This window comes from Haliaeetus leucocephalus, unplaced genomic scaffold (assembly GCF_000737465.1).
Source record: "Haliaeetus leucocephalus isolate CR32 unplaced genomic scaffold, Haliaeetus_leucocephalus-4.0 Scaffold228, whole genome shotgun sequence".
Classification (NCBI taxonomy): Eukaryota; Metazoa; Chordata; class Aves; order Accipitriformes; family Accipitridae; genus Haliaeetus; species Haliaeetus leucocephalus.
Window position 1 is genome coordinate 8957670 of NW_010972664.1, and position 22187 is coordinate 8979856.

The following is a 22187-nucleotide window of genomic DNA, read 5'->3' on the forward strand; positions in this document are numbered from 1 at the left end:
GGTTTTTTCCAACAATTTTGATGGTAGGTGAGAAAAATAAACATCTTTCTGCTGAAAAGAATTAAAGCAATTGAAGGCTAGAAGAGATATTCAGAGGGAAATATTGGGGCTATGGGCAGTTGGACAGGGTGATGGGATCAAGGAGGATCTATGGGAGAAGAGCAAATGTTTACCTTTGCCCTATGTACTGTGCAGACCTTCCTATTCTAAAGCTCTCTTCTCTCTGTCTCCTGTGATGAATTTTTTCCTCTTGAGAGGAACTAAGGCTGAGTAAGCTTGGGGAATGGAGCAGTGTGTGTGTGTGACTGGAATATGACTCAAAATTCAACTTTCTCCAACTAAAGTATTTAAATAGATGGAGGAGCTGGAAGAAGGATATAATCCTGGCAGATGTGGAAAGCAGAAAAAGAGCTAGAGCTGGAGATGGTTCATGTGGATTTTGTCATGGCAGAGGAGGCCACAGAGTTCAAGGTAGTGGGAACTGCCACCATATCAGTGAAAGTATGAGAATAGAGGGCTAAGGGTGAATAAACGTAAAATGTTATGGCCTCTTTACCACTTCCAAACAATCACGTTAAGGTTTGAGAAGCTTAGGTCTCATGCTGTAAGACAACAGAGGCAGGAGAAATTTTTTTGAAGCAGTGCACACTAAAAGAGCAAATAAAGTGAGGGACTTTTTTTAGGCTGGGGGGAGAGAATGAGCAAAGAAAAACATGAAGTTGAGAGAACAATAGGACTTGCTGGAAATATCTGTACAAGATTGCACAGTTCCTGCCTTCCCAGACTGTAGGGAGAAGTTGGATTTTTTTTTCTCTTGGTTTGCTACAGTTCTCTCATGGGTTGCTGGTGAGTTAGAACAGTGACTTCTTTAGATTAAGCAGATCTGTGCTACCCACTGCCTGTATGTGTGTGGCAAGGAGTTCTCCGTACCATGTACAAGCAGACAATGTCTGTGCAGTCTCTTTTCCTCCTACACAAATGCTGAGGGCATCTTGCTTGTTTTATGCCTGAAAGGGTGGCTTGTTCTGTGGCTTGGACTCAAAACAATGGATTTTATTTTTTTTTTTCTTTCTACTCCATTAACTGGAAAAAAATACATAAAGCACAGCAGTTCTGAGTTCATTTCATTGAATTGCTAGAAGCCTTTGTATGTTCCAAATAAATATTTGGTAATTGATTTACAAAAGAATATTTTTTGGCCCATAGTCAGAGTACGTACAAGAGAAAGGAAGCTCTGATACAACCTCTTGATGAAAATCCCCCTCCCTTAGGGTGCTGTTTCTCTTTCACTCATTTGAAATGAGAGCAATGATGACAGGGGAATCTGAGGGATCAGGGATAACCTGACGGGACTGAGGAGTTAGTGAGTTTGAGAAGTGAACAGTGTGGACTCTGAATGATAAAGTGAATGAGTGGTGGTTTCTTTTGGTTTTGGTTATTATAATTAAACTGGCATGCTTAATTCTCCCACCCCTGCAGTGCTTGCATACTCATTCCATGTCCCTTGGGCATGTGCTCTGCCTTCCCCTGGCTTGCCATGCTGGTTGGGTGAGAGACAGCGGTTCCTACAAAGCCATGCACATAGTGGTTGTTGGGTGTACCCAGATGGCCAGGGTGTTTTCATCTCTTTCATTGTTTGGCCATTTAATTGACTGAACTACAGATTCCAGAGCTTGCAGGCGGTCTGTATTGCAGGGCCAGCTGCTGCTACCTGCTGTGTTTGTGGTCCTGTGCCACAGCTGGTCAGCTGGAGTTGCCCAATAGACCCAGTAGTCTTGGGGCAAGAGAGGAAGACGGGAAGTGGCACAGCTCACGTGAGCTTTGTGTTCTTGGGGAACGAGGCTTAAAGTTGTGTATGTCAAAGGTGGTTTCTAAAATTCTCTACGGAGCATAGGCTTTGCTTGATTTTAAGATTCGATAAAATAACCTGGTTTATGGCAAATCTACACCTTAGGATGGTCACATCACTTGAAAGAAGCTTGCTGTCTAACTTTTGAAGGCTGCTGAGCTGGTAGCTCTTGCTGACTAAAAGCATAAACCCCATGATTTAAGGCCTAATGTAGGTGAGTTTCTCTTATTTAGTTTGTTTTGGGTTTTTTTTAAACTGTCTTCGACTGGAATCTTTCTCTTCAGCTTGCCTACTTCAAGAGCTAGTTTATTCAAAGTTGAGAAATAAAGCAGCTAAGATACTGAAGAAGCAGGAAGGCTTGCTTTCCTCTTCTAATAAGGGAGGAAAACCCCTGAATTTAAGATATTGTAGCCCAGAAACATAGAATCCTGTGATCAGAAGCAGATTGCTAGTACCATCTCTATGCTGAAAACCGTGGTTTAATAAAAATCAAAACTTACATTTGACTTACCAGGGGCACATGTCACATGCACACTCACCCACAGTGATTTTATAAGATTTTTGCTTTCGCATGGATGTGACACAAATGCTGAAAGACATTCTTTTGTGATGCCACAAGATCACGCTTTGTGTCGTAACATAAACTTGAATGAACGTACATTCATTCTTTGCTTAAATCTGGATAGGGATAGTGTCTTTGCAGTTTTAAAGGTGCCAGATAAAGACTATGTTCAACAGGTTTTCCAAATCGCACTGAATTTCACTTTCTGTAGGAAAACTACCAATACAAGCACAATATTAACCTTGATTACTTTAAATTTGGGGGGTGGTTGTGGTCTACTTGCTGTTTTGACTGTGCATAAGCCTCATGGTAGAAAAAAATGAAACTACTCTCATGCTTCTGAACTATAGCTGAGTGATTATTTATGAGGTCTTGCACATGAAGACCTTGAAGCATGCCAGAGAGCAGAAGCAGATGGTGTAGGTGGGAGCCAGAGAGGTTTACTCCTCAGCTTTCTGGAGGTGAGCTTTTGTTCTACCTGGAACATCTAACTGGAGATGGGAAACAAGATGTGAGCCAGAGAGGAAACTGAGTAATAGCTGGGTCCAAGATGTTAGTTCCTCCAATGGGGCTTATTATTACAGTGTCTGCTGGCAGCTAGTAGGAAAGAGTTTTAAACTCACCCTTTTCACCATAGAATTGACTTCCACAAACTGTTGTACAGGAAACATCTGCAGATGGAAAACGTCCTGTAACACATAATACTAGGAAAGAGAAGTGAACTGGCCTGCTATATACTTGTTTGTATTGCAGGTATAATGCAATGTCTGTGCACACACTTGTAGGAGTTGTTGATGTCTCTTCTCTTTTCCCCTTACAGGCAATGTGATATGAATGAACATTTACCACTTCAATTTCCTGATTCTTGAAACAGCACTGATGCCACCTGTTCTCCTTCTTTCTTCTCTTTACCTTTCCCATACAGTCAAAGTATCAGCAGTAGAGGTCAACACACCGGAGGAGATATTTGTGGAGAATGGGACAGATGCAAAGCTTCCATGCACATTTACATCTGTGGAAGTGATCAGCAGCGCAGCATCTGTTTCTTGGAGTTTTCAACCAGAGGGAGCCGCAACTCGTATCTCAGTAAGGAATGGCTGTAGGTGAACAAACCTGGGGTGGGAGGCTGTGATTAAGTGTACAGAGGTCTTCTAGTTGGTTCTGAGGAGCAAGCAAATATGGATTGGAGCCTCTTTCCATGTCTCTTGTCTCCATCACTGTGATTTCAAGGGGGCTTTTTTAGAGTTGTTTAAAAGTATTGCCGTATGCTAGATCTCTGCAAAGACTGGAGTTTGCAGTGGCTGTAAAATATACTAGTACTTTGTTAGTCAGAGGAGAGGGTTGTTGCTGTGGTAGCAGTATGTATGAAGAAGATGAGCGTCTAGGAATCTTCTAAGTTCTGTATCCTCTTGCACTTGAAATGAGCTGTGGAGCTGTGCACTGAATGGTAGCGGTCACAGAATTTGAATTACCGATATTACAGTGTTACATTGTATGTTGTGTATGTTGCTTATTTCCTGTTTGTGTACTGTATAGCCTCTATTTGAAAGTGTTTAAAGTAAGACCAGTCTCCCTAGTTTCAGAAGAGAATTGAATTGCTCAAATCAGTAAGCAGTTACATCCTTATATTTTTAGTTATCTGACAAGTAAAAAAATCAGACTACCAAGCAACTTAGGCAAATAATAATTGCCATCACTCATTTCCTGTATGTTGAGCCCAAGTGTGCTCAGATACTTTGGGTGTGAACCTTCAAAGTGGCTTAGGTAGGCTGTTAGCTGTCTTCTTCCTCTGTCGTGTAAGCTGTACACATCTGAGTCTGAGCTCTCTGACACTTCTTCTTCCTTCTTATTCCTTGCCCTGAGTGAGAATTCAGAGGAAGCAGAACAAGAGACTCTGGGGCAGCAGGAAAGATGTGGGGACAGCACGTTGCCCAGCCTGTTAGTGTTTGCCTCCTTCCCTTTGCTGCAGATGAGATCATTTAAACTCCAGGAGCCCTTCAACGCTCAGACCAGCGATGATCCAAAACAGTGTATGAGCATCTTGCTCAATATATAGAGCTCTGAAGAATCAGCTTCTGAAGTCTTGGTGAATAAATGTTTAGTCTTGAAAAGGGAGTTCTTCGCTTTGGGAAGCCAAAGCAGTAGCTGGGCAAAAGCTTAAGGAAGCAGGGCATATTTCCTGCCAGTGTTGAACAGGATGCATGAAAAGAAGCCATCTGTTTATATGTTTTCCGCTCCCTGTAGAAATATCCATCATGTATCCTGTTTTGCCCTTCCCTTTCTTCATCACTGTCCAAACCCTTTATTGTAGAAATACAACTTCAGGACATAACATTTTTCGGAAGTGAAGTCAATTTAGACATTCTGCCTGGATGTAATTATCAGCACAACTGAGAGAAAAGCAAATTATCTTTGAGCAGAAGTGACCCAGCATGACCTGATGATAATTCCCTGTTTCTTTTGAGGGGGTGGGGCAGGTATAGAGGGAAGATTTTTTTATGAACCCAAGTCATGTCAATTACATGACTTGGTGGGCATTAATTTGAAAGACTAATCACATGACCAGCTTATGTCTGAGCTAACTCCGTGCTTCTCCTGAAAAGGATGGTCCTGTGCCTCTTTAGAATCAGCACTGGCAATCCTGGGGCCATGTGGTGAGGCTGACTTGACTGAAAGCTTCCCCTGCTTGTCCCCTACCCCCTCTACATGCCCGGTTATAGAGACATCTCTGCGTGAATGAAACATCTGATTACAGCAGTGTTTCACAATCGGCTTAAACCAGTCTAAACCCATCAGCTTTAGGTTTCAAAAGAAGTCTCATGTTAGATCACTTAATCATAGGTGTGGAGTGGCTTGAGTCACTTAGCTTGTGTTTCAGGACATATTTTACTTTGTGGTTTCTCTTCCCCCAGGTAAGGACTCCTAGAGAGCTGAGGAATCTGCCTCTTGCCTTCTAGACTTCCAGTCAGATGACTCCCCCCATGCACAGGGGTGTGATAATGCAGTGTCTCTGTGCTTAAAGTTATAATCCAGCTGGAAATGCTGCAGACTGATGCAGATGTCCTCAGAATGGTTGACAGAGGACTGTGTGCTAGCAGACTTCCTACCAGATGAGATAGTTCATTGGATTTATGCTAGCCTGTAGACAACAAATAAGTGTCAGATTGACTGCAGCACAACAGATAGTCGTGTGCACATACCTGATCTGGACAAGATTTGTGCTGCCAAATGATCAGGCCTGATATTTAGAGAGTGGGTCTGATAGAGAGGATTTTGGAATGGCAGGCTCAGATCAAGGGTAGGAACAGGAAAAGAGATTGAAGATGACTTGAATGGAAAGACAACTGACTTGTAGACAGTCTGTTCTGTGGGAGAGAGACTGCTTTGTAAAGAAGGCTGTAGAAAGAGGAGGCAGGAATATTGTCTTAAATTTCTTGAACCATGCTCTGGAGACTGAACTGAAGAGAGTGTGTGTTGATTCTTGATTAAGTTTGTCTTGCTCTCTTTCAGAATGTGAAATTAAGAATGAATATGCTCCTGCAATACAGCCTTGATCCCTCTCTTAGGGTTATGGCCAGTGTTCAAATGTCCCATAGGTTTGAAAGCAGAGTTGTCCCGTAGAAGTCTATGCACTTCTACTGCTGTAAATTCCAATTTCCATCAGGTTTAGTGAGGAAATACATAGTTTCTCCTTAGACTGTACTAAACAGGTTCATTCCTCAAGGATTTTTGGTCATGTCTAGGGAGTCCAGGACCAACGTGCAACTTAGTCACCTAAAAACTGGGAAACAGTTATATTTTCTGGAGAACAGCTAGGTACACTCTGAATTGCTTATGGGATTTTTGGGGGATGGAGGGAAGGAGGGTATTGCAAGTTAATGTAGCTGTGCTGTAGTTGCAGGTAACACACAGCAAAACACAAGGTAGGAAACTTGATATCCTTTTCCTACTAGGAGGCAGAAGGCTTCCTGTGCCTGAAAGACAGCTGGCTGTGATCCAGAACTGTTCTGTCCTTTAATAATTCCCAGGTTACCAGCCTTTTTCTCTTTCCCGTGCCTCCTTGTCTGCAAAACCCTGTGTCTCGAAAAACAGGAAAAAAACTCCAAACAATCCAACCACAAAACAAAACAAAACAAAACCAACAGAAAACGGAAACTTGCAGTCTGTTGTGGTAGTATGATTGAGAGAGATATATATATAACCACACAGCATGGTTATGTGATCAAGATGCAACAAATCAGACTAAAGTGGTGAGGCAGGAGGAAGAAAAATCTCAAATACTAGCTGTGTATAATAAAGTGGATTCTGGGAGAATGCTGTAATAGTGAGAGAAGCATGGTAGCTCTGTAATCTCTAATTGCATTGTTCTTATATCCTCTTTTCCTTGACTACAGTTTTTCTATTACTTTAATGGAAAGCCATACCCTGGAAAGGACATACCGTTTAAAGACAGGATCACTTGGGCTGGAGATCTTAACAAGAAAGATGCTTCTATCAGTATATCAAACATGCAGTTCCGGGACAACGGCACTTACATTTGCGATGTCAAGAACCCACCTGACATTGTTGTCAAACCAGGAGAAATCCGAGTTAGAGTTGTGGAGAAAGGTATTCACCCTATATGATTTTTTTTTTCTTTCCCTTTTTTTTTTTTCCCCCTTCTTTCCCCCTTCTGTCTCTCTATCACTCTTCTTGGGGGGTGGGGGAGTAGCCTGGAGGGAACAACTATCTTTTTGATTCTTTTCTTCCAGGTCCTGCTAATCGAACCGATATTCTGTCAGCTGTTTAAGAAACTGAATGTCATACCCTTTTCCTCTATACCCACTAATTCCTGTGCTTTTAACAAGTATTAGAAAAAGCTGATGGAAGCCTTAATGAAAACCCATCTTCTCATTTCAAAGTCCTATGAATTTTATTTCTGTATTACGCTATATCAAGGGTTAGGTTGACTTTTGAAATCCGGGAAGCAAGGAGAAAAAGTGGCAGACCCTTCTTTTTGGAACCCATCAGGTATATGTACTGGAAGACAAGACTAATAAGCTGGCCCAAGCACATACTGACAGTGAAATGCTACTGTCTTCCATGCGAAGGTGTTTGTGTTGGACATGCATTCAGTCTCTTTTACTCGGATGTTCTTACAGTATCCATGGTGACCCTTATAATCTGCAAGAGCTGGCTACTTGCAGTTACTTAAGGCTTCTGGTTAGCATTTGGTAACAATGATCACAGTTCAAGAGCACTTACATTCTGTATGTCAATTTGGCTCTTTATTTCCCTTGGCCATCCAAAACATTTGATTGTTCTGGCTAAGCTGGAGGTCAGCCAAAGTGTGACTGTTCCTACAATGAAATGGTTCTTACAGTGATCAGATTCCCAAATTTATATTTAATAAGGACAAGAATGAATGTTGAATTCATGAATGGCAGTGCTGATACAGCTATTCCATTAGATTTTAATATGTTAGGGAAGATACCTATGTGTATGCTTTAATTAGAGTGATAACTGCTGCTGTAACAGGTGTGTACCCCTGCTTATGAGGTCCTTCCATGTACTTACGTAGGTAAGGTCTGTATCTACCTCTTCTCTTCACAGAGCAGTTTGGGTTGGATGGGACCTCCGGAGGTCCCACCATCACTTAGAACTTTCTGTTTCTTAGAAGTTTGAAGTCTATATAAAATAGGGTGAGTTTATTTTCTTACAATTTATTGATAATCTCTATGAAGAAGCAGTAAAGCAACTGCTGGTTTGGCAAAGTCAGGCTGTCTTGGCAAAGCCTCTTCAGATTTTAACCCAGGTTAAGCAAATGAAGACTGACTTCAGTACACTAATTCAGCTGATATTTTTCAACAGACTTGCATGCCGGCTTCCCCATAGGTGGAGCATCTGGACAAGAGAATCTCACTGTTTCTGAAGGGAACCCTGTATTTGGCAATATACTTCTCGTCATCAGAAAAATGCTGCAACGATTGTCTTCAAATTCTTAGGAAGACCTTGAAAACAGGTTTTCAAGCTATAGCTGTAATGCTGTCTTGCATTCTGACTTTACCTGAAAGGACTGCTCTTGTAATAGGTTGTAACTCATCCTGAACTGAGCTGGAGAAATTTTTTTCAATTGAAATAAGTACATGTTTACTCTTGTGCATTTTTTTTTTTTACTATGTATATATTTAATTGCTCTGAATCATATGTCTGGTGTTGTAAACTGTTCAAAGCCACATACATACTTTAAACATTTAAATGATCTCATGGATGCTTGTTTAGCCTTAGATTTTGGATTAAACATTTAATAAGTTCCGGGTTGGCTTAACTGTGTAAAATTGCCAAGCCAAGCTAACTCAGCTGATTTTTACTGCAGTATCTACATAGTGTTTGCACAAACAGCTCCATCAACTACATTGGAAGAATCCTACTGGCAGGGATGAGAAGCAAGACTGTTCTTTCACTAGTGCATCTGAATCTGGAAAGCAGTACTGTTCAAAGCCTAAATGACAGAAATTTGTAGGGAATTCCAAGTCCTTACATTAGGCTGCTGTGACTTGTAATAGGAAGGTACTTAACACTGTGTTGAAGACAGCTTGTGTTATCTGGAGGTAGTCCATCTTTGATCTGAACTCTCATGGGGGAAAAAATTGGAATTGTCGTATGAAAATCTTTATACTTAGCAGCAATGGAAAACTTCAGTTTCCTGCCTATTTCATAAAACTGATACTAACACACTTTCAGCGAAAACGGAAGTTGCTTTGAATTATGGTGATATTTAGTGAAAAGGGTTCTTTGAAAGGCTGGATTTTTGCCTTGTGTTAAGCTATTAACTTAAACATATGCTTTCAGAGCTGGTGTTTGGTTGTGTAGCTGGGACTGTCTGTTACAGTGAAGTCATTGGCTGCTCTGCAAGTACTTATGAGGAATTCATGTAACTGTGCAATGCTAAAAAGTGTAAGAAAAACGTGGGGGGGAGACATTCTTCAGCTGAACTATGTGGTCATAAAATTGTGTGAGCTTTTCTATAGGCTGTTGGACCATGTTCTGAGAGGCAATAAAGCCAGACTCTAGTTTCACGTGCAAACAGTTGCATTTTTTCATTTGGTCTTAAAAACCTCTGTCAACAGAACATAACTGCTGTCCTTTACTCAAATTCAACCAAGTGAAAAACCCCACCTGAGTCAAAAAAATGACAAAACTAATCAAATTTTTAATACCACTATTTCAGCAGACACTCTGCCCTATAGTTTTGGATTGCTGCTTACTTTCTTGCTCTGAAAAAGTGTGTGTGGTTTTTTTCTTGTGTACAAGGCAACAGCTGGTCTGCTAACAGAAATGCATGTCTGTTTTGATGCTTTTGCAGACAGTTATTCCTGCACTTGGAAAGGTGAAAAAGCACAGAAACTAGGGAACTCTTACTTCTTATATGCCTCAGAATAAATTTGTTTATCTTTGCATGGGGCTCAAACACAATCTCAGTCTTACATACCTGAAAATTATTACCATTTGTAGGATTCTCTTCCTTAATAGCAGATGGATCTCTGGGCTGCCTAAAGCTTCTGGAAAGAAGGGATGTCTTCCTCTAAATTGTGGCACTCATGTCTTCATCTTTAATTTCTTACTGAGACTCTGAATTACCATGTTGTTATGAATTGGCACCTAACACTGGAGAGCTAGGAAAGCTGCTGATCTGATGTTCGGCCACATGATAGTATGATCAGTGAAACGGCTAGAGATCAGGTAGCCCTTGTCCTGAAAATCACTAAACTCAAAATGAACAGTACTATATGTAAGCCCTGTTTCTTAGTATGATGCCTGTGCTTCAGGGTACTGTGTTGTGCTGCTCCCTTCTAGATAACTATGTCAAAATGGGCTTGGTCTACAGACTGCAAGCTTGCTGGGAATGCTTTGTATAAGCTTGGTCTGTGGTCCTTGCTGGAACGAGTCCAGCAAAGGGTGACTAAGATGATTAAGGGACTGGACCACCTTTCATATGAGGAGAAGCGGAGTGAGCTGGGGTTGTCTAGCCTGGAAAAGAGAAGAAAGGCTCAGGGGGATTGTCTTACCAGGTGTTTATGTACATTGATAGGATCTAAAGAAGACTGAGCCAGGCCCTTCAGTGGTGCTTAGTGATGGGACAAGAGACAAGGGGCATCAATTGAAACACAGCACATTCTGTCAGAACATAAGAAACACATTTTTACTGTGGTTGAATACTGGAATAGGTTGCCCAAAGAGGTTGTGGAGTCTCCCATCCTTGGAGATAGTCAAAACCAAAATGGACAGCATATTGAGCAAACTGTGCTAATTGACCCTGCTTGAACAGGGAGGTTGGACTAGTCCATCTCAAGACGTCCCTTCCAACCTCAATGATTCTGTGATGGTCAGATGCAGGTATCTGAGAAAGATTTTTCTATATAAGGTGTTTTACCTGTTGGATCTTGAGCTGATTCATGTGTATTTGGTGCAAGTAGCTAGTGTAGCATGGGCTCTGGTAAGAAACCCTCTGGTCGAAGATGTTCCTTGCATTAAACGTGATGCAGAGGGAGGGGAGTGACTTTGTTTCTTGCTGTATATTCTTTATCTTGTAAGTCTTTTGTACTCGCTCTCTGATTGGCTTTTATTTCTGGCTGCTCTTTCTTGGCCTACCCTCCCCCAGAATTATATTGGGGAAAATGAGTAAAGCAATACTGTGTTCCTGTAAGTGTATTTCTAGTGTCATACAATGATTCTGACTTAAGAAGGGAAAGAATGACTCTATAAGAATATATAGAGATGTATTTTGAGAGAAGAGAATGGTGTATAAACACTCTTAAGAGTGACCATGGGTAGTAACTAGGCTGTCTGCTGCATGCTACCCAGAGAACACCCAGCCTTTAGCACTCGGTTAGCAATGCGCTACATTCAAATCTGCTTTCAAGTGTGCCTGCCTTTTCCTGTGGACCTTGCTGGAAACTGCCAGATGAATGTAACTTTTTTTTCCCCCTTCAGATACAAAGTGAGACAGGGTTGTCCTCATTGTCGCTTGTGTTCCCTGGCATGTAAAAATTCTTGGGTCAATATAAACTCTCTTCTGAAGGATGGTGACATTACGAACACTCTGCACTCTGTTCATACGTTATTCTGCTGACTGCCTGGTATCACTACCACTTAGGCTGTATGTTGTAATTCCTAGATATTACATTAGTGCCATCTGCTCTAAACGAATCCAAGGTCAAGAGCGTTTGTGGTTTGCACTTCTGTTAATCAGGGAATGCAGAAGAGTTGAATGTTTTCTCCCTTCTCTCCCCAGACAGCCTGCCTGCGTTCCCCATTGCCATGGTGGCAGGGATAGTCATCGGTACGGTTACAGGTCTCTCACCGCTCATCTCTATTGTCGTGTGTCTTGTCATCAGAAAGAACAACTCTAAAAAACGATACTCTGGGTAAGAGATCTCTGTCCTCACCTGTGGATGATGTGAGGAACAGCAGCAGGATCAGAGGGAGGGCTTAGAGGGGGGTAGGAGTTGTTTCAGCCATGCCTTGGCAACCATGGCTAGAGATAAGGTATGCCCACGTGGAACACTGGTCATATGCCTACAATTATTGTTTTTGTACTGTGCTTGAAAAGCCCTACTGACCATGAGTTGCACCTGAAAATCACTACATGTTGGAGCTGATCCCCAGCCACACGCATATATGCCCTAAGAACATTTAATCCAAGATCCCCTAGCTCTGGTCTGCTGCCCTTCCCTCCAGCCCTGCTTCCCCCTGCCACCCTCAACCCCCAAAGGAGAAGTGCCACACATGCACTTCTAAGGAATGCTCTGTGTCGAGATTAAGACTGGATTTTTCAGTTACCAGTGTCTGGCTCCTGAGCCTGGAGTATACTTGCCAAAACCCCATTTATCACCACACTTCAGAGTAAGGAAGGAGTAGCCACTCTGCATCCATTCTCATTCACTGTCTGTTTTTTGTTAACTGTTACCATCCCTGCAAGGTTTTTAGTGTTAGGAGTATAATTCCAAAGTGAAGCACATATCTTTGAGTGGGCACATGAAAAGCAACAAGAACTAAGAAAGGCAGACTTGAGTCCTGTGGTGATGGAGCTTGGTGCTGGTAGGGGAGGCGCTTCTTTTTTTCTCCTCTCTAATTAGCTGGTAATCTACTTCTATAAGAAAGAATGAAAATTATGTATGTAGTCTTAGAAACAAACCCCAAACTTATAACTTTCTTCTGTTCTTTCCCCAACAAATATTCCTGCTTCCTGCAGGTTCTTTGGGTTGCCTGTGGGATAAAAGAAAGTTACTCCAAAAATAAACTTGTGGGGATTTCTAAATTAAACTTTGCCCTGTCCTTTTCCCAGTTGGAGAGCTTAAAGAAACTGAGTTGTCTATTGCCCAATGGTAAGGTTAAATATAGCAAAGGTGGCTGTGTGTGTGGAAAGCTTGGTTTTCCCTTTCTGCATGTGTCCTTCCCCAAAGAACTGAAAAGAATCCTGCAGTGTCATGCACCAGCAGTGTGCGTGAGGTGGTACGCTTGCCTTGCTTCCCAGTGACCTGCTCTCCAGTGTCTTCCTGCTGAGGGACACATGCTGGTGCTGAGCCTGGAGCAGTAGTTTATGCACTGTAATTTCTTGTAGTAGATTGAACTACTCTCTTGGGAAAGTAATCTCTGAAGTTTAATTACTGCTTTCACTGACTATGCCAGCTCTGCATGATGTGTAAAGAGAAACCAAGTGTGCTGTGACCCCCTCCAAACTTACAGACTGTCTTCTACATGATGCTAACCCAGTGTGTGGTGGTGGTGGTGAGATGCACTTACTCTTAGATAACCATTCTGCCTTGAACTGAGGTGGGCTGGGGCACCGCGCGACATCTGGAACCCCTGCATGGCCACAGTCTCCGTTCATGCTCTGACTTTGGTGTTTTTTTTATTTTTTTTTCTTTCTGCCTTGGTGTGCTGGGATCGGATCCTGCTTACCTTCCTCTCCTTACAGAGATCCTGATATAGACGCCAGATTGGGAATGTAGCAGGGCTGGGTCTTCTCTTCCAGTCCCACTAGACACCATGGTAACTAATCAAGTTGGTGGTTGCTGTTAATACCTGTGTGTATGTGTACACATTTCCTCTTCCTTTGCTGACTAACCAGCTAGCTCTCTACTAACATAACTTCACTGTAATTTGTGCTGGAATCTGTTGGCAAAGGGATGATGCATTTAACTGGGTGCTTGGGTTTCATTGTCTCATGTCTAACTGGGGTGGGATTGCTGCTTATCCCTGATGGTGTCCCTCCATTTCTTCCAACAGTGAACTTGCCAGTGCATTGACTAAAGCACAGGAAATCAAGACCCTTTTCTGTGTCAAAATGAAAGTAAATTCCCTATAAGTGTTCCTCTGGCTCAGACAGCTCGGATGTTTGAAAACTTGCAGTGATCTAAGTGCATTAGTTGCTTAAACCTGAATTATGACTTTTAGATAGTGTAGATCTGAGGACTTTTGTGAATAAAGGCAAACAATTCATGATTACATCATTTTGGTAACAGAGGGGCTGCTTTGTCTCTGAGACAGTAGAAGCCCCTTGCCGTGATGACTGGGGGTAGTATTTTTTTTTTTCCTTACTGCTCCATGTATGAGGAGCTAAGTCTTCTATGGTTAGACTTACCAAAGGATAAAAAATGATTTCCCTGTGAGGAGGTGGTCTGCTTAATGTCACTGTCCTCATTTGTTTGTTTCTGTACTTGCTTTGTACACTGTCTGTCTACAAAGACTGAGGGAAAAGGATGCCCAGTGGTCAGAGGGTTGTGGTAGTAAAGGGTGTCTGCTGTCAAGGAGGTAGCTCATTTTCTTTCCTGGGTGCTTGGGTATGAGGAGGTAGACCTAGCATTTAGAGACCAATTACTGCATTGTCCAGATGCTACTAAGGTTAAGTTTAAGGGCATTTTCTCATATACTTAGCTCTGTGGGTATTCATTTTTCTCTCTGTCACAGGCTTGTTTTCTATTCAGTCCTGCTTTAAGCAGATGGAAAAGAAACAAATAGAGAGTGAAAGCTGGCAACCTTCTTTTGGGGGTGTTGGTTCTCACCACAAGACAGTTTTCTTGTTTGAAAAACAAGATTTGCCTGATTAGATATTCAAGTAGCTAATAGGGCACGTAGCTTACATGTCATGTGTGACTCTTAAAGCAATTGCTCCAGAGACTAGTGTTTGTTGTGAGTGGGCAGAATTATTCTGAGATCATAGCCTAACCAAAAGCAAGGGAACTAATGCCGAGTTTGGTAGGAAGTACCTTTCTGGTATTGAGAGCTGGTGGCTCTTGCAAGTGTTCACTCTAACTGTAGCACTGGTATAACACTTGCCTCAGTGACTGGGACTATTTAGCTTATAGTTAGAAGATAATTGCTGTTTACCACTGTTAACTGAGTCTGAAGCTTCAGTGAAGAAAACATGGGTTTAGACAGGTTGGGTTGAATGGGAATATCTAGGGAACAGGGGGTTTGGAGGAGCTGCTGTCCTATGTTAATAGTTGTTCCTTCATGCTGCTTACCAGTGAGACTCTGGGAGGAAGGGTAGAGAACTGTCTGGGGAGAGATGGAGAATTATATGTGTTTATTTCAGAATCCATTATGTTAATTTTTACTTTGGCATAATCTGCCACATTCATCTTGCCATCACTCGTTTTTTGTTTTTGTTCTTTTTTTTTTTTTCTTTTGTGCCTCTTGAACATTGTCATGCAAACTCTGCTCTGCCACCTCGTCAGCTGCAGTACATCTGAGAGCTTGATGTCACCGGTTAAGCAGGCTCCGCAGAAGTCGCCCTCCGACACAGAGGGTCTGGTAAACAGCATGCCCGCCAGATCACACCAGGTAAACTGCTTCCTGCTGCTTCCCGAAGCAGGATCCTCCCAGAGTGTGGGGGAGTCGGTATGGAAAAGATAAAGGCAGGGTGGGACACATGAATTAGGTGCTCTCTATTAAGGTGATGACGACCTGGGGGGTAAAAGTGTCTGCTCTGAACAAGGCATGGGCAGTAAGCTGGGACTGGTGAACTCTTCTGTAAAAGGCTTAGTGCAATTAAAAGAATAGCATCTTGACATTAGTTGAGATGGAGTTTTATGCCCATTTTGTCTAATGTATAGAAAAGGATGGTTCTGATCTTCTGCGTTAACATACACAAGTGGTAGTGAAGTGCAAGGATGAGAGCCTGGCAAGGATGAGGGGTGAGAAGCGGGTAGCTGTTTAATATAGAGACGTTATCTGCTAGATGTGTAATCACCCCATAAAGCTGCCTGATCTGTTCTAGGATTGTAATGGGGAGGAATTTTACTTGCTCTCCCATCACTGTGAAGACGCGTGCTCTGTGGCATTGTACTTCCTTCACAAGGAAATGAGCCAGAGCAGTGCAAACGCTGACCACTGATGATCAGTTTGAAGATGACTCTTGCTGCTGAGAGCTCTCCTCTGCTGAGCCACCCAACTTCCGTGGGTTTGAAATTGCCATGCTTTGACTTGTGCTTGCTGCTGTTGGCAAAGTTCTGCTGACTTTGAAGGAAAAAGGTGGCTCTTATCCAGACTTAACAACCCATGGGAAATTAGTCAGAGGGGAGAGAGCATGAGTCGGACAGGGGTTCTACGCAATATATGATTACCCGTTAACAGTGTACAGGATTTCCTTATTTGTAAGCTGTTTCTTACATCTTGACTTGCATATTCCCAGCAATTTTCCTGCGGAGGTATGAATCCTCAGTGAGTTTATGTCCGAAATGGACTTTTTTCTTAATTAGCCACCTTTTAGCAAGTGGCTGTAGAGTAGTGTGTGAACTGATGGGTTTCTAAATCAGAGTTAATACCTGTTTTCTTAATTTCTCCTGACAAAATAATGGAGATGTGTGTTAATGTATCAACACTACAGGAAAAAAATACAGTGCTAACAGTGAGCTGGATAAAGTCAAAGTCCCTACTCTGTTGGGCTTCCAGTCTGGTTTTGAAATGCATCTTGTTCTTGGCAGGTGCAGTATTTCCAGAGTTTTAGCACATAGGCCCACAAAGCTGCCTACTGACTTCAGAGAACAGTTATTCTCTGAACACAAAGGCAATATACTCAAGTTATAAGATTTTAAAATAGTTCAGATTTTGACTGGAGTGGGTCTAGTAGCAACAGGCTGCCTCTAAGGCCTAGATAAAGCTCATCTTTTCTAGTTCATGGGAGTGGCTTCTAGAATGGGGGATTTCCCCCCCCCCCGCCCCCCCCCCCAAAAAAAAAAAAAAGAAAAAAAGCTTTTATGTGGGATATATGTTGCAGTAGCTGTTGGAGTCAACTTCCCTAGGTCAAAAGACCAAGATGTTTTATCTAATTACTGTCATGGTACGAAGCAGTGCGTGCAAGTGCCCCGAGAGCTACATGGAGGAAGAGTTTTGATGTTCTGCACTTAGATTTTGAAAGCAAAAATACTTTTATCTTCTCTGTAATGTTTTGGTGTGAAAACTTGCTGTGTCCTCACCCTTCCATGTCCCCAGTGTTCTGGGTCTCAATGTACTGAAAGGAACATGTCAGAGTAAATCTAAGCTTTGTAAAGATAACTCAGAATCAGTGTGCTTTTGCCCTTCTGTAGTCACTTCAGTCTGCTTATTCCTTGACAGGGTTCTCCAGGGTTTTCTCGCAGGTAAGTTCCAAAAGGAAAACCCGAAGTGAGAACACTCCTGACCTCAAAGGAAAAATATGGCAAATGGTTTTAGTTTTGTTTAGTTTTTTAGTTTTTTAATCTCTTTTGTCAGGCAGAGAGCTTTGTTTGGATTTTCCTTTCTTGGCAAACATTTGTAGCAGCAAGTGGTTCCTCTACCTTCTGTTAAGCATTTGCCCCATCTTTACAGAACAGCAAGTAAACATACTTTTCTTTAAAAAGATCCAGTAAAATCAGGGTAGACCAGATTTTGAACAGATTGTTTAAATCGGCGAGGAAACTAAATTTCAATTGATTACACTTATATTTTTAACTTCTACCCATTGTTTGTTTTTTTTTAAAAAGGGTGATATCAACATGCAAATTAACATACTTGACATCTGGTATCACATATAAGTAAACCCTGATATTTCTTGGTAATCAAGAAATTGGTTGTAGTATTCAACCTTTTGAACTGTTGTGTAGGTGAAATGCTGATATTCAGATTCCTAGGAGTTCCCAGAAGCTGTTGCAGGCTGCTTGCTGATTCAGGCACACTTTTGTGTCTTGGCTTGCCTGGCAGTTTTAGACCAGTGGTTCACACAGTCAGTGCTGCAGTCAAACAGTAAAGGCCTGTGGACCTCCTTGTAGCCTTTTCCTTGGTAGGATGTGTGGGAAGTGACTGAATGCTTCATGCTTCACTGGTGGAGAAGAACTGTGAATACAAACACACAACCCCTGCCTCTGCAAGTTAAAAACAGTAATAGAGGTGTTCACTTTCAGAGAGTGGCATTTAAATTAATTAAATGAAGTTTATTCATTTTGTTATTTATGTATCAATTAAGAATCAGTGACAAAGTATTTGTCCACATCACTTCTCAGCTGAAAGTGCACTTGAGCCTGCACTTCCTTTGTGTTTTGGGTGCAAGTTTATCAAGTGCGGCTCTTGCTTTCTGTAGTGCCTCAGAGTGCTGAAAGTATGCACATCTGATTCTGTGAATGTTCACCTGGTTGAATCAACTCCACTTGTTTTCACTGTGTCTTCCTTCCCAGCAGGTATGTTCTGTCCTGTCAAATATGCATGTGGTGTTTCTTCTCCATGCCATCATTCTTTAGTGACTTGTATTCTACCATGACTATTATTTGGATGAGCGAGAAAAGCATTTCCAGTGAAGGCAAGAACTATATGTGTTTCCCACATGGATGTCCTTGTTTAGCTAGTAATCTGGGTTGCAGCAAGCAAACTGGAAGGCCGATGTGTGTTGTCCCAAGATACGCTAACTCCAAGGTGGCTCTCATTTGTCTTTGTGCTTTGCAAGTAGCTGAGTATTCATTTCTGAGCAGGCTGAAGGACCACTGATCTCAAAGTGTAACTTCTGTAGAATTGCATATCTCATGTACAGAGCCGTATGGTATAGAGGTCCTAAGCAGGTAGATCTGTCAGCGTAGAAGCAGGAAGCACTAAAGCTACATTAACTTAAGTGCAGACCTCTGGCTTGTTCTTTCTGGTTTAAGACATACCAGAACAGGCTATGTTCAAGCTCTGTTCCAGGCTTTGAACTGGACCCCGGTACCCTGGGAGGGAGCAGTTCATGCTGCCAGGAATCTTGATTTAAATTTCAGATAAATTTCCTGGAGCTGGAATCTGTGATAGCTGCAACATCTTTCAGAATCTAAAAAAATTGAAAATACTGTAGACCACTGTTAGACCATGATGGTCTAATTTTGTAATTCCTTTTTCTTTGCTGTAACTTGCAATTCATGACTCTGCTGACAAACCCTTAGCAAAGTATCGGTACACCTGCTACTCTTTTCCCTTCAGTTCTGAATGGAAAAATTGCAAGTCTTAGGGAAATGCTGGGTTTTATGTGGCAGCACTGGTCCCTCTTTTGGTTCTGAAGAGTCAGGATAAGCTTATTTGGGATTAGGTGAAAGTTCTGAATTGTTTAGACTTTTTTTGAAGCTTTTACTTGTGGAAGAAGAGTCTTTACAAAGATTCAGATCATTGGAGGTATCAAATGCAGGAAAAAAAAATGGCCCTGGTGCTGATTATAATCAGCTAGAAAATCAGTTAGCAAATCAAATAGATGGAGCATTGTAATAAATCCTTGGTCCTCCTTTTCTCTGTGTTAGCTAATGCACCGCTTATTTAGGTGATGGTGAACACATCAAGACAATGATAGCTTGGTTTGGATCAGGTGATCACACCAGTCAGTCTCTCCACCACCACCTACCATGCTGGCCGCAGCAGAATAACTATATTTAACCTGGCATAAAATTAGAATAGTGATAAGATAACTGATCCTGAGTGAACTCCTGTGGTAGAAAACTGACCCATCAGAATTACTTCAACAAAATTTGAAATGTCATTGTGAGTCCTTCATGCAGTGGTAGATTTTTGTTTGTTTGGTTGGTTTTTTAACTGATAGGAAGTGCTTTCAAGCTGAATTTATCATACCCCTGATCTATGGCTTCAGGCAGATGAGACTTCCAAATTGCTTACAAATAAACCTTAGGGTCACTTTGCCTTGAAGTTTATATAGAGACCGCACTCTAATTGGAATTAGTAATGTAATCCTGATACAATGTTGGAGACCAGAACAACGTGAGAGCCAGTAGCAGAAAAAGGGGGTAAAAAATAAAAGATGGCTTTAATGAGACTTGAAATCCAGAATTTTCTAAGACATCAGTGTCTGGGGTTTTTGAGCATTTTCTCAGTCTGTTATTTATATTCAGCATTTTATATCTGCTTGCAAGTTTTCATCCTTCTGTCCATCTCCTTCCTCTACTCTTTATCACTTGGGAAATACTTTACCCAGAAGGAAGAACATTTGGATTTAAACTACTTCTGAAAGAGAACAAGGTATTTATCACATGTGTGCTTTGCCATTGTGTTGGGGGGAAAACAGCTGTGCAGAAGTATACCTTCAAGGACTGAATTTTCTGTACAGAAGGTCTCTTTTCATCTCTGGCCCCTAATTGCTTCGGAAATTAGGTGGAAGGATTTCTGGGTCAGTTCCATAGAGTTGTTTTCTAATTTGGCAGGATACCAAAAGTACTGGGGAGAAGGGGGTAGGAGAAATGCCTGTGAAGGCTACTTCTTTCTGGGACATAAGGGAAACAGAAACAGAGGTAAATGGATGAAATGGTTTTGAAGCAAAAACTGCTAAAAAAGCTGCAACCAAACTAAAAGATCTCTCCTTGTAATTTCCCCCCAGATAGGACGGTCCCTTTTCCTCCTGCACGGGGTATGTGTGGGGGTGTGTGGTCTCTCTGCTGAGGTCACCTGGTAGGTGGTCACAGCCTTCTGCTCTGTGCTTATGTCAATTGGGGCATGCAGAATGGGAGCTGCAGGTCAGACCTTTCCATAAAGGTCCCACCTGTCTTGTTGGGTACCTGCTCATTGTAGGCTGCAGTCCTGTCCTCAGCCCATGTCGAATAGCTGCAGTTCGCTTTCCTGTGGGCTGTGTTTTGGAGGACAGGGTGTTTTAGGAAGGCGCTGGCATGTTTGCATGCGCTGCTGAAAGATGGTGCTGTAATGTCCTCCACTGCACCCCAGCAAATATAACAAAGATGTGTGGCCGTGCTTGCCCAGTGTGTCTGTGGAGGTGCTCACTACCTGGGTTGGCTCGGAAGTCAGGTAAGAATTCTGCATTACTGCACCATTTCAGTATTTTCTGGCTCACTGCTGTGTTAAGTCTTGATCCCATCACTTGCTTGGGCAGTGACTGGTGTCATAAGGTGGTTGCAGGTTTGTTCTCTCCCTCATTATCCAAGTGGTACAGCTGTGCTGGGATTTACAGGACTTGAGTGGCAGTATGGGAAGTATACTCTGCTATCTACTGGTAAATCTGTAGTTCAGTTCCTCTTGAAAAATATTAAGTCCGGCATGCATCTGACTAAGCCATGTATCTTTGCTCCGTAGCATGTAAGATTTGCTGCTTTTCAGAACAAAAGATTCTAGATTTTGCTTTTTATGAGAAGCAAGCAGCTGCAACAGTATTAAAGGGAGGAAATGGTGCTGTTTGGCATGCTCCTGATAGGAGAAAGGTGGCAGACTAGAGCTCATTTGTAGGTGAGGGTTCATTCCACCTGCTTCAAAGTGCCATTAGCAGTCATAAAAGCTCTGTGGTCTTGCTTTAGCTTTGGTCTTGCTGCAGCCCCTGTGGAAGTGAGGGGCAATGTGGCCTATTCTGAAAAAAAACTGATTGTGCTTTTTTATTCTGTTCCCAGGGCCCAGTCATTTACGCGCAGTTAGATCACTCTGGAGGACAGCACAGCGACAAGATTAACAAGTCAGAGTCTGTGGTCTATGCTGATATTCGGAAGAACTGAGATGAGATCCTAAGCTATCCAAAGGAAAACACACGTTCAGACTGGAATTGCTTGAACAAGATTTGACCCAGAGAACTCACATGTGGCCTTTGATGCCTAGGCTAGGACCAATGCATGTGCATACAGAGGGAAAGATATATATGTATTGTGTGTAAATAGTCTATTTAATCGTACAGAAGTGAGACCAATGTTGCATGTTGAAATGCGGTAAGAATTTTGCTTATAAATTGCCAATATTCTTTTTTTGTATCTTGTGTGACGAGAGAGAAAGTGAAAACTCGCATCACAATTTTAAAATATTTTTATCGTGATTATTAATGGAGAAACTGGAAGATGCCTGAAGATTCTAGATTGACCTGGAGATCCTTTTTTTGCTTATAGGGCCTAATTTCTTTTGTGGAAGCGAATATAAAGAAATCTTTATATTCATAGAGTTCTTTATGTCTACAGGGTATTCATCTTTCCTTGGTCAGATTCTCAATACAAGCTGCCTTCTCATATAAACTAGACACTTTCACTTGGTCTTGTAAGCCAAACTGTGACTCCTAGCTATCAGAAATGTAATGTATGTCTTAGCAGTATAAGTGAAGGAAATGTTTAGGCCTACCTGACCTGTATAACACAGGTCACAGAACTGTTTACTTCTATATTGAGCCCATCTATTCAAGCTTAGTCCTTTAAGGTACAGGGGTAGTTTTGATCTAATGAATTTTGTGAAATGGTAGTTTACCTGTGAAAACATAAGAGCTAGTGAGTTAAAGGGATAGGAAGCTATAGCTGTAGGTGGTTGCCTCAGACTCTGTTGAACCTTTCAATGAAA

General features: G+C 41.9%; 1 protein-coding gene across 1 annotated transcript; it reads left to right on the top strand.

Annotated features, from left to right (window-relative positions):
- Positions 1-599: 599 nt before the first annotated feature.
- MPZL1 (myelin protein zero-like 1) lies at positions 600-21714 on the top strand. The gene is given in 6 exon segments (XM_010567269.1): positions 600-663; positions 3337-3497; positions 6806-7019; positions 11686-11818; positions 15134-15239; positions 21266-21714. Coding segments are annotated over 6 exon segments (780 nt in total). The 3' UTR covers positions 21368-21714.
- The last annotated feature ends 473 nt before the right edge of the window (positions 21715-22187 follow it).